The sequence below is a fragment of the Cherax quadricarinatus genome, chromosome 46 (assembly GCF_038502225.1).
Source record: "Cherax quadricarinatus isolate ZL_2023a chromosome 46, ASM3850222v1, whole genome shotgun sequence".
Lineage (NCBI taxonomy): Eukaryota > Metazoa > Arthropoda > Malacostraca > Decapoda > Parastacidae > Cherax > Cherax quadricarinatus.
This window is the reverse complement of record NC_091337.1, coordinates 10,064,481-10,083,101: the sequence shown is the minus strand read 5'-3', so window position 1 is coordinate 10,083,101 and position 18,621 is coordinate 10,064,481. Positions and strand designations below refer to the sequence as shown.

General features: G+C 44.3%; 1 protein-coding gene across 6 annotated transcripts in view; it reads right to left on the bottom strand.

Moving 5' to 3' along the window:
* The window catches only part of Prosap (SH3 and multiple ankyrin repeat domains prosap), a 638,020-nt gene that overhangs the window by 60,169 nt on the left and 559,230 nt on the right, over positions 1–18,621 (bottom strand). For 5 of the 6 annotated variants that reach the window (XM_070094487.1, XM_070094490.1, XM_070094491.1 and 2 more), the window contains 2 exons: positions 18,226–18,424; positions 9,238–9,255 (listed from right to left, as the gene is read on the bottom strand). In XM_070094487.1, coding sequence (XP_069950588.1) covers positions 9,238–9,255; positions 18,226–18,424 — 217 coding nt within the window. The remainder of the gene's footprint in view (positions 1–9,237; positions 9,256–18,225; positions 18,425–18,621) is intronic. The other variant, XM_070094489.1, reaches the window with a different exon arrangement.

Below are 18,621 nucleotides of genomic sequence, written 5' to 3'. Positions count from 1 at the left end.
GAAGATCCCCATAAATGCTACTTCCTGTGCAGGAAGATCCCCATAAATGCTACTTCCTGTGCAGGAAGATCCCCATAAATGCTACTTCCTGTGCAGGAAGATCCCCATAAATGCTACTTCCTGTGCCGGAAGATCCCCATAAATGCTACTTCCTGTGCAGGAAGATCCCCATAAATGCTACTTCCTGTGCAGGAAGATCCCCATAAATGCTACTTCCTGTGCAGGAAGATCCCCATAAATGCTACTTCCTATGCAGGAAGATCCCCATAAATGCTACTTCCTATGCAGGAAGATCCCCATAAATGCTACTTCCTATGCAGGAAGATCCCCATAAATGCTACTTCCTGTGCAGGAAGATCCTCATAAATGCTACTTCCTGTGCAGGAAGATCCCCATAAATGCTACTTCCTGTGCAGGAAGATCCCCATAAATGCTACTTCCTGTGCAGGAAGATCCCCATAAATGCTACTTCCTGTGCAGGAAGATCCCCATAAATGCTACTTCCTGTGCCGGAAGATCCCCATAAATGCTACTTCCTATGCAGGAAGATCCCCATAAATGCTACTTCCCACGCAGGAAGATCCTCATAAATGCTACTTTCTGTGCAGGAAGATCCTCATAAATGCTACTTCCTGTGCAGGAAGATCCCCATAAATGCTACTTCCTATGCAGGAAGATCCCCATAAATGCTACTTCCCACGCAGGAAGATCCTCATAAATGCTACTTCCTGTGCAGGAAGATCCCCATAAATGCTACTTCCTATGCAGGAAGATCCCCATAAATGCTACTTCCTATGCAGGAAGATCCTCATAAATGCTACTTCCCACGCAGGAAGATCCTCATAAATGCTACTTCCTATGCAGGAAGATCCTCATAAATGCTACTTCCTGTGCAGGAAGATCCCCATAAATGCTACTTCCTATGCAGGAAGATCCTCATAAATGCTACTTCCTATGCAGGAAGATCATCATAAATGCTACTTCCCACGCAGGAAGATCCTCATAAATGCTACTGCCTGTGCAGGAAGATCCCCATAAATGCTACTTCCTATGCAGGAAGATCCTCATAAATGCTACTTCCTGTGCAGGAAGATCCTCATAAATGCTACTTCCTGTGCAGGAAGATCCTCATAAATGCTACTTCCTGTGCAGGAAGATCCTCATAAATGCTACTTCCTATGCAGGAAGATCCCCATAAATGCTACTTCCTATGCAGGAAGATCCCCATAAATGCTACTTCCTATGCAGGAAGATCCTCATAAATGCTACTTCCTATGCAGGAAGATCCTCATAAATGCTACTTCCCATGCAGGAAGATCCTCATAAATGCTACTTCCCATGCAGGAAGATCCCCATAAATGCTACTTCCTGTGCAGGACGATCCCCATAAATGCTACTTCCTATGCAGGAAGATCCCCATAAATGCTACTTCCTATGCAGGAAGATCCCCATAAATGCTACTTCCTGTGCAGGAAGATCCTCATAAATGCTACTTCCTATGCAGGAAGATCGTCATAAATGCTACTTCCTATGCAGGAAGTGTCCGCTGGGACAACGATCCTCTGAACCACAGAGATACGATTAATTTCACAGACGTTCTGGTGTCAAAGCTGGTGGATTTCAACGTCTCAATGTATAGCTGAATACCTTCATATTATCACAGTGTGGGTTGAGCAGGCAGGAATCACAACCCGTTGTTGAATAAGTGATATGCATCACTAAGATGACTACCATCTATCACCCGGGTGATTGCCATCTATCACCCGGGTGAGCCAATCAGAAGGCCTAGATTCCTAACTGTTACATCATTATCAAGGCCACAAAACTGGGTCAGTGTTTACACGTGATGGATTAGCTTATCAGGAGCTGTGCCAGGATCACCTCGCCACGTATACACGAGTTTGACCTCAACATTTACACCTGTAATGCTAACAGGTGTAGTCAGAGCTTTTAAAATTATTTATAATGTTGTATAAAGCACTAACCTGAGGGAAACTATCCCACTAAAATGTTTTGCTTGTCCTGCCAACCGTGTTTGTCCTGGGACCTCGGTGAATCCAAAGCCCCAGGACAAACCTTGCAAAAAAAAAAATTGTATCGCATTTTGTGTAGTTTTTCACCAACCTGTTGTTATCTCATAACATGCCATCGTATCTTCATAACCAATTTGGCCTCGGTTGAAAAATACCCTTTAATTATGTATATAACGGTTAAATAGACTTCAGTCTCATACTTCACTCGATCCTCTCCCTAAACGATGTAACTAACCCACGTTGGTATTTACTTCAAAGACTATTTCACTTTGTCTTTTCTCAAGCGTGGTACAAGAATGACCCTCAGAGTTAATTGCCTTCCCTCTGAAGACAATATTGTGGCTGGCCTCACACGGTGATGAAAGCCACACTGATGCGCTCTATTCTCTGCTCACTATCACCAAAGATCACTCTCGTGTGTGTCGTGACACTGGCAGAATGTTCCTCCCAGACAGCGACGGATCCTCCATTCCCCCCTCCCCCTTAACAGCGATAGACCTTTCCCCAGACAGCAAGATACAGACCTACACACAACAGACACGATCTTTCTCCCTTCCACCGTGCTCAGAGCAGCCACGCACCACCGGACACCGTCCAATAAAGGCTTCCGTTAGTCTTCAGTGAAGTCACTTGCTCCAGCAGTGATGTGATCTCTCTTCCGCTGCCGCCGCCTCCACTGTCAACTCCCCCTCCTCTGCCTCCAGACTAGTGAAGGGCTCTTCATCCAAGATATTGGTGCTACCCCCTCCCTTGGGATCCAGCTCCATTACCTCCTACTCCCTCAGACATTGTATGACACCTACAGATTTAGTTCTCATTGAATATAATAGTCCTTCTCTATTTTATCTCCTTCCTCACGTCCATCCTTCCTTCCTCTCATCCTTCCTTCGTTCCCCTGCTCCCCCGTGTCGAAATTTTTTCCCTAGGTTTAAAGCGAGGCAAATAAAAACTGTTCATTCATTGTGGGTCAGTCTTGCGTGAACACAAACCTCACTCCCGGAGAACACACCACCTCATTGTTACTCTTTTTTCTGAGCTGCCCATTGTACGAAGACGACCTCTGGTTTTGCTCACACGTACTGGGCAAAGATTCTTGCATTTTCCGTATCAGTGTGTATGTGGGAGGAGCTGGGAGATGACCTGGGAGGAGCAGGAAGACGACCTGAACTACGACAGACAAGCAAAACTCCAGAGAGATGCAACACACATGGGACATCGTTTTGGTTAAGACATTTCGCATTATATAAAAAAGTAGCCCCTATTTTAGGGCGAAACTCCGCCTATTACAAGAGCCGACTCTCCTACGTGTGGGTTACAATTTTCTTTTTATCTACTACTTGCACTCGACAGAGTGCAAGTAGCAGATAAAGTTAGGCATCTTTATGCCTATGTGTCTTCTTTACCAACCTGTCGGTATTGTATACCATTTTGATATTGCGAGTGAGTGGTGTAGCTGACACTCCCACATCATGGAAACACACAAACACCCGAGTGAACCTTTGTGTTTTAAAGTTTCGCTCAAATTAGGGTTTCATATAGCTCCCTTTGAGCGAAATGTTAAAATGAAGGCTTATGAGCTAGCTAGCTAGCTCTCTCTCTCTCAATCTCTCTCTCTCTCTCTCTCCACTCGTCGCCTCCCTGCCTCTTCCACAAACATTCGCACACTTGAGTGTAACATTCTTATCTTGCCTGAGGTCAATACTATTTTCCTCAGCTCTCTAACAGACCAGCAACAAAACTCTTCCACGAGCCTCTGACTCCTCAAACGCTTACCAACCTGGAGGGTATTTCGGGGATCAACGCCCCCTCGGCCCGGTCCACGACCAGGCATCCCGGTAGATCAGGGCCTGATCAACCAGGCTGTTACTGCTAACCGCACATTGTCCAACGTACAAACTACAGCCCGGCTGATCTGGCACCGACTTCAAGTATCTGTCCAGTTCCCTCTTGAAGACAACCAGGGGCCTATTGGTAATTTCCCTTATGCATGGTGGGAGGCTGTTGAACAGTATTGGGCCCCGTACACTTATTTTGTTTTCTCTTAGTGTATCAATGGCGCCCCTACTTTCCACTGGGGGTATTTTGCACCGCCTGCCTGACGACGCTTCCTGCAGTAAACTATTTTATATCTTTTTTCCTGTCGATTTTATCTTGAAAAAAAATGGTGACACTAAACTTGCCAAGGCTTCTTGTCTTGGGCCTCGACACCCTACATCTGTGTATCAACCTGCATTAAGAACACTGTCGCCTACACTGCCTATATACACCTGTCTTCCTCACCTGTATACTAGTGCTGAAGTCCTCAACACTGGTACCATTGTGACAGTAGGGAGATGAAGTAGGAAATAGAGGAGAGCCAAAGGAGGAGCAAGAGATAGAGAGGAGGCAAAGGAAGAACAAAGGGAAGAAGAGCCAAAGGAGGAACAAAGGGAAGAGGATTAGGACTAGGAGAAGCACCCCATCCCCTATAGCATCAACAGCAGTGCTAGAGACAACAGTGGTAGTCACTGATCCTCTCCTCTAAACGTACTCAGTAACGCACAGTATTTGCATTTCCCATATTTTCTGCTTTATATAACTCTGAACAAAATCCAACACTGTTGAGTGCTGCTTGGAAACGTTACCAGCTTCCAGTGTTAACAGCTTCCAGTGCTACCAGCTTCCAGTGTTACAAGGCTTCCAGTGTTACAAGTGTATAACGTTAATCAAGAACATAATCACCTGGTATCACCAGAACTCTTATGTTGTAACGTAGACTTGTGAAGCACATGCAACGTGCATTCAAGTGAACACTGCTTGCATGTAATGAGGCTGGATCACAGACTTTGACTAAAGACGAGTGCGTTTAAAAGTGGCTGAGCACAATATAAATTCCTGAGAGGCGAGTGTGAGTGAGAGAGAGGAAGCAAGGTCTGGTCCAGGCGACTCCCTCTGACTGTCGCAACCCCCAATCCTGAGGGGTCTCTTGGTGTCGCAAAATTTAAAAAAAAATTATTTTTTCTTGTGAGATGATAGGGAATCTTTTCCCGATTGTAATGACACAGAAAAACGAAATTTGATGGAAAACTGACGGAATTATGCTCTCGCGAAGTTAGCGACCTCGGCGCTGTTTACAAATCGGCGATTTCGCCCACTTTGAGCCCTATTTTCGGCTAATTCCATTGTTCCAGTCGCCCAAACTCATAGCTATTTCTTTAGAACTCCATTTTGTCTATCGACTGAGTACAAGAAACTGCCCATTTACCGATTTCAACTACCTAATAATGCGGTCAGAAATTTGCAATTTGGCCAATTTCACGAAAACTAAAAAATATGACAATTTCAAAATAAGGTCCAGAATGAACAATGCAGACATTCCTGGCTCTAAAATAACATTTTCTTTGTTCATCAGTCATGTCTCCAGGCCCCTCTGATATTACTCTTGCTTTCTATTTTGAATTTTTATTCAAACAAAAAATAGAAGACTTACTATTATGCAGACTACTGCAATACTGTAATAGTTGTATAAATAACATCAACCCATTCATAACTGCATATTAGAATGGCTAGTTGGACATTTATTGGACAATGACATCATTTGTTTACTTTTGAACATCGGCAAAAATCAAACATTTCCCCTACTTTGAGCTCCATTTCTAGGTTCTTTTTATAGGAAAATCAATCTAAATCACCTCTATTTCTATAATATGTTTTCCATTCTATCAAATGAGACCAAGAAAACGAGAATACAACCATAAATACTATACGAAAATAGACCACAAAGTCGGCATTTTGATTAAAAAAAACGGTCGGAGTTTTTTTTTTTTCTCATTATGCACTGCGTGCTCCAGGATTTTTTTTATATGGTGCACACTGACCACATAGAACCATTCTCTCACATGTGGGCCTACCAGCTTTCTCCTGCTTGATTTGAAGCTGCTGGAATTTGAGTATATGTACGTCAAACAGGTACCTCGTAAGACATATATATACGGCCGCGACAGTCAAAGGGTTAATGAACAGGTGGTGACTGTCATCGGCTGACAGTCACCACCACCACACGTCACCTCTATCAATCACCACCACCACTACACATGTGATACCTCTCCTCCAATTATAATCAAGGGGGAAGCGCTAAACCAGTAGGATTATACAGCACCTGTAGGGATGGGGGATGGAAGGTATTCAGGCTTAATTCAGGGAACTGGAGAACCGATCCAATTCCCTAGATTAAGAGCCCTTCACCAGCGTCAAGGAGTGTTCCTCGGGGGGCCTCTCCTCCAACACCTGCCCCCACTCCACCCTACAACCACCAACACTCACAACAATGCTTTCGTCGCCGTCTCCATTTCACATAAAGTCACTATTATTATCCATGTGAAGCGCTAAACCCATGAGTGGTTCAGCAGCGTGAGTGAGGGAGGTTGGATGATGTAGTGAGCGCCAGACACTCATGTTGACCTTCAATACATAACCCTTGGCACCTCATTACATGCGGGCCATGACAGTGCCAACTATTTATGATAAATTCTCGCTAATTATAGAGGCTTTAATTACTCTCCTCTAGCCTTTGTCTACTTAAAGCTGCCTACTGACTAATGTTCATATTAATATAGGTTTTTGTAATGTTCAGGTACAATAAATTAATTTCTGCACATCTGTAGTTACAATTTGTTAACACTGAATAATATGTCTTGTTTTGCCAACTGGAAGACTATTATCACCTTAAAATAATTCCCAATGACCTTACAGGAACCTCTTGAGTTCAGAAATCAGGGCTTGTGCGAGGTCAGAGCCATGGTCACACAGGAAGCTGCTCCGTGGTGGTGGTCCTCCTCCTCCTCCTCCTCCAGCAGCAGCAGCAGCAGCAGCAGCAGCAGCAGCAGCAGCAGCAGCAGCAGCAGCAGCAGCAGCAGCAGCAGCAGCAGCAGCAGCAGCAGCAGCAGCAGCAGCAGCAGCAGCAGCAGCAGCAGCAGCAGCAGCAGCAGCAGCAGCAGCAGCAGCAGCAGCAGCAGCAGCAGCAGCAGCAGCAGCAGCAGCAGCAGCAGCAGCAGCAGCAGCAGCAGCAGCAGCAGCAGCAGCAGCAGCAGCAGCAGCAGCAGCAGCAGCAGCAGCAGCAGCAGCAGCAGCAGCAGCAGCAGCAGCAGCAGCAGCAGCAGCAGCAGCAGCAGCAGCAGCAGCAGCAGCAGCAGCAGCAGCAGCAGCAGCAGCAGCAGCAGCAGCAGCAGCAGCAGCAGCAGCAGCAGCAGCAGCAGCAGCAGCAGCAGCAGCAGCAGCAGCAGCAGCAGCAGCAGCAGCAGCAGCAGCAGCAAGCGGGTGTTTGTATGAGGTTGGCAGACTGTATCAGCACTCTACAGAGGACTGGTGTTGTTATGCGGTAAACAGGACTGGTATTAATATTCTAAACAAGAGGGAAACGTCGTTGCAAGAGGGAAATGTCGTTGTAAGTTTTCACGCTCCTGCGTGTGGGTTGTGTAAAGAATTATCTGTCTAGAATTAACCATGGTCTGGAAGAAATAAAAATACCTCCTAGTAATTCAAAGACGTGTCGACAGAGAATGCCTCGATTAAAAAAAAAAAAAAAAAAAAACTTTTGCTCGGTGGAAATAATGCTTCGTTTTTGATATATATCAATATTGCCTATCTGACTAATACATCCTGAGACACTACCATCACCACCACCCGCCCAGACTGTAATGCATACTGAAAACAACAGAGGTCGAAGATGATAATCCAGCGCCGCCGCCGCCACCACCTTCCCAACTGTGCCACACACTACTTTGTAACCAGTGCCCTGTTTTGAGGTTACCATCCTCAGCTGCAAGGTTTCTTCTGCTCTGCTCTGCTTGATGCTGAAAGGAATACAAGCTTTACGGGAAAATATTTAAGTTCCCCATCATGCAATTCCCAGGCGGCGAGAAGCACATCCTTACCATACAAATGCAAGGTTCAATGTTTTTCAGTCTTTTTATTAATTCTAATGACCAGGGCGGTTTTAAGTAGCCAAAGATTAGTAATTATAAATTTGCAAAATCTAAATTCGGAAACTTTCTTTGGATTATATATATATATATATATATATATATATATATATATATATATATATATATATATATATATATATATATATATATATATATATATATAATATATATATAATATATATATATATATATATATATATATATATATATATATATATATATATATATATATATATAAAATACATATATATAATATATATATACATAATATATATATATATATATATCTTCTTTCTTTCAACACACCAGCCGTATCCCACCGAGGCGGGGTGGCCCAAAAGGAAAAACGAAAGTTTCTCCTTTTACATTTAGTAATATATACAGGAGAAGAGGTTACTAGCCCCTTGCTCCCGGCATTTTAGTCGCCTCTTACAACACGCATGGCTTACGGAGGAAGAATTCTGTTCCACTTCCCCATGGAGATAAGAGGAAATAAACAAGAATAAGAACTAGAAAGAAAATAGAAGAAAACCCAGAGGGGTGTGCATATATGTGCTTGTACATGTATGTGTAGTGTGACCTAAGTGCAAGTAGAAGTAGCAAGACGTACCTGAAATCTTGCATGTTCATGAGACAGAAAAAAGGACACCAGCAATCCTACCATCATGTAAAACAATTACAGGCTTTCGTTTTACACTCACTTGGCAGGACGGTAGTACCTCCCTGGGCGGTTGCTGTCTACCAACCTACTACCTATATAATATATATATATATATATATATATATATATATATATATATATATATATATATATATATATAAAGGGGGAAATGTCTGTTACAAATCACAGAAATTTCTATTAATAAAGCTAGCTTGAGAATTTAGATTGGCAGACATGTAAGCACTATGAAGCAAGGTAAACTATGCAAGAAAGCTGGAATGACAACGTAGTGGGGAAACAGGATAATACTCTCACCAATACATTAAATGCTGCTGCTGCCAGACAAGTTCTCGTTCACACACACACACACACACACACACACATATATACACATACACCATAAGCACATGACCTAATATACAATATGTTTAAGGGTAATATTAACACAGCTGATCTAGCAAGGGCATGAGGTTAGTTGTGTCTAGAAGCTGGTGCACACTGTAGCACTGTCTGCTGTCAGAAGTACCACAGGACAGTAACAGGCACATCCGGGACATGCACATTAGACAGGACTACATACCCGGTACCACAGCGCCACCTGGAGGGGATAGAAAACGGGAGAAAAAAGGAAAACGTTAGCCAAACCACCAGAAAAAACGGGAAGCCGTTGGTAACAGACACACTTGCATGTGCGCGTTAAAGAAACAAAAGACTAATCCGTTCTGTGGCTCAAAGGGAAACCAGGTGAGAGCGATTCTCTTTTGAGCACAGACAGAGGTGGGTGATGAGATGGTTGACATACGAATGGTGGTCAACATAAGTTCAATAAGGTTGGTTCCTCTCCGGGATGAGAGGCAAAAATCATAACCTCACCAACAAATTAAACAAACTTCGCTGCCAAGATCTCATCAGCTGATTAACTTTCTTTTTAATAAATTAATAAAACATCTACAAAAACTCTAAAAATCTGTATAAAAACAACCACAATGCAAATTTAAATTATCAAAAAATAAAATATTTAAAATATGATTAATTGAAGATGGTGTGAAACACAAGCGAAAGCCAAACAAGGGTGAGCTCTACAAACAGGTGCTAGTGTGTTTGCTTACCAACTGCTACAACACACGACATCCGTGTCCAGGCCAGGCACCGCGGGTCACAAAGTTTGGCTCTCTAAACAGGCTACACAGCCTTTCTTATTCACAATTTCTCTAAAAGCAAGTCTCTAGGAATCTAGGTGACACATCTATCTATAAAGGCCATTTTATACGTTAATATTTCGTACACCGTCACAAAACGTTACACATACCTACAAGGTCGTATTGCAAGGCAATATTCATGCATTGCTCCTCATACAAAAAACGTGCACAAGAATACATTAACTAGAGACTTCCATGCGACCCACAATAATACACAACGTTCTTCGGCCCCCAAAAAAGGTCGAACGAAATAATAACCCTTGATGGCCTAAGTGTTTAAAACTGATCTAGTCACTACTTAATGTTCTTATGCATCGCCTGCAGATATGTGAGGAGTGATCAGATACCTGTGCAACAGTTTGGTATCTTTATTCCTGAACGTTTCGCCTATGCAGTAGGCTTCTTCAGTCGAGTACAGGTGAGTTGGCAGAAGCGGTAGAGATGTGAAGACGACGTAATCAGTCCATCATCCTTTAAAACGTAGTTTTGAGGTAGTCAGTCTCTTAGTCTTAAAGGATGATGGACTGATTACATCGCCTTCACATCTCTACTACTTCTGCCAACTCCCCTCTACTCGACTGAAGAAGCCTACTGCATAGGCGAAACGTTTCGGAATAAAGATACCGAACTGTTGCACAGGTGTCTTACTTATCAACATGTCGGTATTGTATATCTTCATAATTCACAATGTAAGGGGTCTCATGGAGCTCTGAGGGGCAATGGTCGCTACAGCTTCCTCTTATCACCAAGGGCAATGAATATTACAACTGCCAAAAGTTTGGTTGTCTCAGCCGCCTGGACACGACGCCGCTTTGTAATGCCAAAGATTTAGCGTTAAGGGAAAGGTGGTGGAGGGGAAAAAAACAGTAACTCGTCTACGATATTGAGTTTGTGTTTTTTTTTAACTGTGAGGGGGAGAGGGAGAGAAAAAATATGAAGAGCACTGATAGGTGGTCACATTAAATATTGAGTGGTTTAATATTTGTGGACTGTGTGCAAACACTTGGGGAGGGATGTGGGTAGTCCACGTGTATTATACGTACCAGACTGTGTAATGAACCAGCCCAATGATTATGACCACCACCACTGAATAACTGTAGTGCTTAGAAAACATGGTGAGGAACACACAAATATGGTGAAGTACACACAAACATGGTGAGGAACACACAAATATGGTGAAGTACACACACAGTGAGGTACACACACAGTGAGGTACACACACACAGTGAGGTACACAGAGTGAGGTACACACACAGTGAGGTACACACAGTGAGGTACACACACAGTGAGGTACACACACAGTGAGGTACACACACAGTGAGGTACACACACAGTGAGGTACACATATTCTAGACACAGACATTAATTAGTGTATTATAGAGACGTTCACACACTTGGCAGTGTGCTACACTTGTAACAAGAAAAGCCGTTATGTATTAACAGGGGGAAAACGAGTGAATAACCTAACAAGTATATGATGGAACACAGTGCGAAGTGCCACGCTACATACACATGTACGAAAAACAAACACTGAAAAAATAGCGAACTTCCAAGCGCTTTCGTGATTTCTCACATTATTAAGGAACCTTGATAATGTGAGAAATCACGAAAGTATTTGGAAATTCGTTATTTTTTCACAGTGGTTGTTTTGTATACTGTGATATCACCTGTTTACCGTGAACGTATTGCATACACAAGTACACACAGTGTATCATTAGTATACACATGACAAACGTGACATGCATACACATCCAACGAATATATGATCACATAAAAAATATATTCGGGAACACTTAAAAAAAAAAAAATTTAAGCAACGTATCTTGGAGCACCATAAAAAATGCAGGAGAGATGGGTTGCAAAGGTCAGTTAGCAATCACCGAGAAGACTGACGAGACTGTTGCCGAGGAGACGCATTAATGCAGGCCAGTATTACTGTTGCATATTAATGTTTTAAAAGAGGTTGATTTAGGAACCTTATTTGTTCTATCCTGAGGATAACATAAGGGGGCAGCACTGCAGCAGGCCTACTGGCCCATGCTAGGCAGGTCCCAGCCACACCCACTTAAGAAGGAGCACCGCTGCATGTCTACTGGGTAATGGGTAATTCGGGGTGTGTGAGCTCACAGTGACATGACTTGTAGTGTGTGGAGGGAGGTTGAAGGTTGAGAGTAAAAGAGAGAGGCTTGTGGGATATATGTATGTACAATGTTCGCCAAGACCGAGGTCCTGGCAAGGGTCTTAATCTTGAGATGACACGTCTCTGCGGGATATACTCAAGGATAGATCTCTTGAGTTGTTCTCTTTGGTTTATTAGATCAGAGTGTAGTGGAGGCTACATCTCTCCAGAGGTGAAGATTAACACACACGCAACAGTTCGGTATCTTTACTGGTGAAACGTTTCACCTACACGGTAGGTTTTCTCAGTCAAATACAGAGGCAGCAGGTGTAATAGTGAAATGAAGATGATGTAATCAGTCCAATAACCTTGGAGAAAGAGTATCTGAGGTGGTCAGTCCCTCAGCCTGGAGAAGAGTTAAGCTCTGTGGTCTGGAACATTGTTCCAGACCACAGTCTTCAAGACTACGGTGCTCTTCACCATTTCCAAAGTTGAAGGACTGATTGCTTCGTCTTCTGTATACAGTTCTACGCTCTTCATATTAGGTCCTTGTATTAACTGATAAAGCCACTGAATGGCGAAACGTCTACAAATAAAGAAACCCATATTTTGCATAAGTATCTCATTTATCTCGGTTTTATAAACCGACACAAAAGAGCACCGGTAAAACAAACCGGTAGACAGAAGCCTACATGTCTAGACACTTCCTCTAGTAGTGTCAGGAGGATAGCGTGTTCAATGTTGAATTACTGTGTCCCCCCATAAGCTGTGTACCAACCAATAAAAATGCACTGCCAACCAGTTTAGTTACCTCTTGCCCACCTGACTGCCCTTTCAGACAACTGCCTCTATTTCACTCTGTTAGGAAACCTAACTCGGTTGTTAGCCCCTGTGACCAGTGTGATTCTAGGTATGCTCACCCGCGAGACTGGCTGAACAAAAAAAGTGAAAATATGTGATGGTGAAGGAGTACGTGAAAAGGTCACGTAGTGAACAACACCTTTCAGATCTTAATCTCCCAAAGTGTCTACTAGCAAAGTGTTACTCTGGGAGGGGCTGTGGGCTAGTGGCTACCTATTTAAGTGCAGCGGCGGCAGCGAGTTTGGTAGTGTCCTGGTTCATGCAGGTGCACGGGAAAGCAGGATAACTGTTATCTATATCAGGTGACAGACGCAAAACTGAAAGGTGACGAATTGTCAAAGGAGGACACGACAGGACAAAAAAAAAAAAAAAAAAAAAGAGCCAGTTAGAAGAGAAGAGAAACACGAGGGGAAACAAAAGGATGAAATGAGAAACAGAGTAAACAAAAGAGCCAGAAAGATAGCTCACCTTCCCTCTTACTCGACTATTCACAATACCATTCATATTTAACCACACACACACACGCACGCTACTGACAATCACGTGGGCATTTCAGAGTACACATTTCCAACGAACCAGAGTCGTAATATAAGACTGTCGTCAAATGAATAAACGGGAAAATGGACGGTGAGCAGAACCAGGATGCTGGGTCTACTACCCGCACACACGACGGTGTGGAACCAGGATGCTGGGTCTACTACCCGCACACACGACGGTGTGGAACCAGGATGCTGGGTCTACTACCCGCACACACGACGGTGTGGAACCAGGATGCTGGGTCTACTACCCGCACACACGACGGTGTGGAACCAGGATGCTGGGCCTACTACCCGCACACACGACGGTGTGGAACCAGGATGCTGGGCCTACTACCCGCACACACGACGGTGTGGAACCAGGATGCTGGGCCTACTACCCGCACACACGACGGTGTGGAACCAGGATGCTGGGCCTACTACCCGCACACACGACGGTGAGAGCCCCCGTTCACTCCTCTACATTCACTCCCAACGAAATCCACACCAAGTTCATCACGTACATTAGCAATCGAGTATGATCATCCGTAGTCAAACCATATCCAATCACACAAACAAGGCACACAAACACACACACCATACTACACCACACCACATACCATACACCACACCATACTACACACACCATACACCACTCTACACACAACACTACACCACGCACAACACACCATACACCACACACACCACACCCAACACCATACTACACACAACACACCATACAACACACTCAACACCATACTACAACACACCATACTACACCACACACAGCACCATACTACACACACACCATACTACACCACACACCACACAACACACCATACAACACACCATACACCACACAACACCATACAACACCATACTACACACAGCACACCATACTACACACCATACACCACACACACACCATACTACACCACACAACACCATACTACACCACACACAACACCACACACCACACTACACACACCATAAACACACCATACTACACCACACACACCATCCTACACCACACACAACACACCATACTACACACACCACCATACTACACACACCACCATACTACACCACACGACAAAACACCATACTACACCACACACACCACACACACACCATACTACACCACACACAACACAACACACCATACTACACCACACACAGCACACCATACACCACACACAGCACACCATACTACACACAGCACACCATACTACACAACACACCATCCTACACCACACACAACACACCATCCTACACAACACACCATCCTACACCACACACAACACACCATACACCACACAACACACCACACACACCATACTACACACACAGCACACCATACTACACCACACACACACCATACTACACACACAACACACCACACACACGTTCAGTAAGGCATACATTCTCTCACACTCACACAACCTCTCAAACTAGTTTCTTCAGAGATAGAGAGATAAGATAGCAGTGGCTGGCTGGCGAGATTGTTTTGGTCGAATAGACAAGAATGTTGACGTAACGCTTAACAAGGTGGTGCTGTCTGTGATACTATATGTGAACTGGCCAGGAGAAGTTAAGTCAGGCCAGGGTGTTCTGGGGGAGAGAGGGAGGAAGAGAAAGAAAGAGAAAAGAAGAGAGCGCCTTTGTAGCTTTTAAATAAAGTTAGGAACCCCTAAACCTAACCTTGCAAAACCCGGTGGAAAAGAAATTATTACATTCAAGATAGGTGCAAAACCCGAGGGATAGCTGTGATTGGTTTCAAAAGTATAAAGGGACCACGACTCTTCAGCACCTCTCTTCATGTATAGGGGAATTACCCACAAACCCCTGGCTGTCTTCAAGAGAGAATTCAACATATTCTCTCGAAAAACAGTTCCTGATCAGCAGGGTTGAGGTGAATACGTTAGACAGCCAGCAAGCAGGTGGTCTGGTCTAGGAACGTGCCCCAGGGGTGATGATCTCCTGAAGACTCCCAGGTAGCCTGCAGGTGCAGCTGAACACCAGGCACCTCCTGGCCCCACAATGTATGAACATCAGTAAAATATTCATTATTAAAATGGTAGTCTTGGACGCTTGTAAGGGTGTCGACACATAAGCCAGTACTTCCCAATGACCGCTAAGCTTACAACAGAAAGGTCCCGGGTTCAATCACCGGGCCGGCGAAATATATGAACACATCTTCCTTTACACCAGCCTGGTTAATCAGGCAAACACCAGACGAGCCTGGCTCATGGCCGGGCTCCGGGAGTAGGAAAAAAAAAACTCTGAACTCATCAGAAGTATAGTTTTTGTAATATATTTTATTACTGAAACACGGATGGCGATGCAATAATGTGTAAAGAAGAGAGAGAAGCATCCCCAGATAGGTTCCTCGTCCTCCAACATGACAACAAAGAGGAACAAGAGCATCAATGGCCAGATTTAGTTTTTAATCTGCCGGAAGTGCTCAGCATATTAGTGGTTTTTTGTGCTTAACAATATTTTATTACATGTAAACTACATTGTGTTCACTGCACAAAGAAATAACGTTTGTTTTAATATTATGACGATGACTAAGACCAATCAGAGAGAGAGAGAGAGAGAGAGAGAGAGAGAGAGAGAGAGAGAGAGAGAGAGAGAGAGAGAGAGAGAGAGAGAGAGAGAGAGAGAGAGAGAGAGAGAGAGAGAGAGAGAGAGAGAGAGAGAGAGAGAGAGAGAGAGAGAGAGAGAGAGAGAGAGAGAGAGAGAGAGAGAGAGAGAGAGAGAGAGAGAGAGAGAGAGAGAGAGAGAGAGAGAGACCTAAAGTTGTCTCTACGAACACTCAAAACGGAAGTACACTAATATACATGACGCACACACGGGTTATATACACCAGGCACACACCAACACTTAACAACAGAAAGTGGTGAAACTGGTAAGAGACGTGAAATGTTAATATTATGGAAACTAGACCACCGCCTCAGACAGCAACGTTAGAAACACTTAAACTAAACAATCAGCGAGCAATAATGGATGGATCACTAGTTATAAAAGACATTTACTTATAAACAAACTATTTTAGAAAATAAATTTTGGTTAGGAAAAAAAATGTTCGGTTAGAAAACGAAAATATTTGGTGGTTAGAAAAGCAAAGCAGTTGGTTAGAGACAGACAGACACACACACACACACACACACACACACACACACACACACACACACACACACACACACACACACACACACACACACACACGAGCGGGGTTCCACAGGGGTCAGTCCTAGGACCGGTACTATTCCTGGTATTTGTGAACGACATGACGGAAGGAATAGATTCAGAAGTGGCCCTGTTTACAGATAATGTGAAGTTGATGAGAAGAATGCAATCGAACGAGGACCAGGAAGAACTACAAAGGGATCTGGACAGGCTGCAGACCTGGTCCAGCAACTGGCTCCTGGAGTTCAACCACACCAAGTGCAAAGTCATGAAGATTGGGGAAGGGCAAAGAAGACCGAAGACTGAGTACAGTCTAGGGGGCCAGGGACTACAAACCTTACTCAAGGAAAAGGATCTTGGGGTGAGTATAACACCAGGCACATCTCCTGAAGCGCACATCAACCAAATAACTGCTGCAGCATATGGGCGCCTAGCAAACCTCAGAACAGCATTCCGACATCTTAATAAGGAATCGTTCAGGACCCTGTACACCGTGTACGTTATACCCATATTGGAGTATGCGGCACCAGTTTGGAACCCACACCTAGCCAAGCACGTAAGGAAACTAGAGAAAGTGCAAATGTTTGCAACAAGACTAGTCCCGGAGCTAAGAGGTATGTCCTACGAGAAGAGGTTAAGGGAGATCAACCTGACGACACTGGAAGACAGGAGAGATAGGGACGATATGGTAATGACATATTAAATACCGAGAGGAATCGACAAGGTGGACAAAGACAGGATGTTCCAGAGATGGGACACAGCAACAAGGGGTCACAGTTGGAAGTTGAAGACTCAGATGAATCACAGGGATGTTAAGTATTTCTCCAGTCACAGAGTTGTTAGGAAAGTGAAATAGTCAGCGAAGTGATGTAGTGGAGGCAGGACCCATACATAGCTTTAAGAAGAGGCATGATATAGTTCATGGAGCAGGAAGAGTGACTTAGTAACGACCAGCGAAGAGGCGGGGCCAGGAGCTATGAATCGACCCCTGCAACCACAATTAGGTGAGTATACACACAGTACCAAGCAACACACCAGTGTGAATGAAGACAGTTTCAACGTAGCCTGTAAGACACTACCAGAGTTGAATTTTCATACTTCACTTCGTTCACAGTGAGGTCTGGTCTGGGACCGAGAGTCGCGGGGATGGGGAGCAGTGACTCTCCCCGGAGCCATCACCAGGTACACCGAACCGCAGTGACCTGACCCGAAATAAATCATACTGCTCCCGAAACAATCTTCAAATGACCCAAGATATGACGGTGAAATGAGCAATGAGGTGATAAATAACCATTAAGTGACATGAAATGGCAAGGAAATGACACGAGATGTAGATTTTGTCCGCCGAAGCGGCTTGTTTACTGCGCACCAAGCATCCACACTGTGGACGCTAGCGCAAGAAACATGCGGAGACAATAAGATGGTCAGTGAAACAGCCAAGTGAAATGTCATGGAAGCCAAGAAAAGGTCATGAACTGGGCTGCAGTGCACCTGAAGCGAGCTGCCCACGACCTAGGAACTAGAGAAGCACACATCAGAGACGGCAAGTCTAATCTTAAAAGAATATAAAGGTACAATACCGTGTCTGGAGCAACACAAACAACCCTCACACAGAATGAAACTCATGACGACGTTTCGGTCCGACTTGGAGCGAAACGTCCACGAAGCACGCCTCGTCTTACCTTGGGCAGAGCCGCCAGCGCCTGCTGCTTCACGTCCCACACCAAGTCATCCTTGTGGAACTGGAGGCACTTCTCCACTTTGAGTTCGGGTACGTTGATCCTCAACACAACCTCCTCCCCGACGCTGGAGGCGCAGGAGGAGCCAGCCCCGGAGGCTGAGCTTACACTCACACCGTCCTCCATCAGTGCACTCCGAGACCTGAAAGGAAGAACGCTGGGTTAGTGCACACGGTGTCGTGTAGTCACATTGTAACGAATTTTAACGTGGTGTTAGGTGAATAAGACAATCGTTACACCAGCTTTGCTATCTATTGTGAACACGTTTCGCCCACCAGTGGCTTTATAATCCAACACTGAGAATGATACTAGATTATTCTGTCTTGGACTAAGAGTCAC